The sequence below is a fragment of the Penaeus monodon genome, chromosome 29 (assembly GCF_015228065.2).
Source record: "Penaeus monodon isolate SGIC_2016 chromosome 29, NSTDA_Pmon_1, whole genome shotgun sequence".
In the NCBI taxonomy this organism is placed as follows: Eukaryota; Metazoa; Arthropoda; class Malacostraca; order Decapoda; family Penaeidae; genus Penaeus; species Penaeus monodon.
Window position 1 is genome coordinate 12,219,765 of NC_051414.1, and position 540 is coordinate 12,220,304.

The 540-nt window shown below is 29.3% G+C and overlaps 1 protein-coding gene across 1 annotated transcript in view; it reads left to right on the forward strand.

Moving 5' to 3' along the window:
• Window positions 1-540, forward strand: part of LOC119591960 — a gene marked incomplete at its 5' end in the record, with an annotated part of 42,824 nt that overhangs the window by 41,309 nt on the left and 975 nt on the right. The window contains 1 exon segment of the mRNA XM_037940714.1: window positions 31-182. Within this exon segment, the coding sequence (XP_037796642.1) occupies window positions 31-182 (152 nt within the window).

The window sequence follows — 540 nt, forward strand, 5'->3', positions numbered from 1 at the left end:
ATTCACCAGATACCAATTTTGATATTGCAGAAGGTGATATAAAAGAACCAGATGATGCAAAACTTGTGATTGAACTGATGCTTAAAATCTCTGAAGCTTTATATTCTGTTACTCGCACAACACTTGATGACAGCATGCTCAAGTCTGATCAGAAACAACAAACTTTGAAAAAACAGAAAGATGTAAGTGTTTCTTTGTTTATAAGCTGAATTGACAGTAATATTAAAAGAAAATAGTTTGCCTGCTTTCTTTGGATTTAGGAAATGTTCACCCTCAACTTGAGAAAAAAACAAAACAAAACATGAGTTAAAGTCTTCTACCTTACTATTTTAAAAAAATACTTGTGCATACCATTAGTTTAACAGAATGTTGAGGATTAGTTGTATGTCCTAGCTTGAACTTAAATTGTAAATTTAAAAGAATGCAGTTAGAAAACAGCACTTATAATATAATATTTTTTATTATGAGAGAATTGTAGTTGCAAATTCCTTTCATAACCAGGTTAATATTAAATGATGAATAATATGCTACTTAGTATGA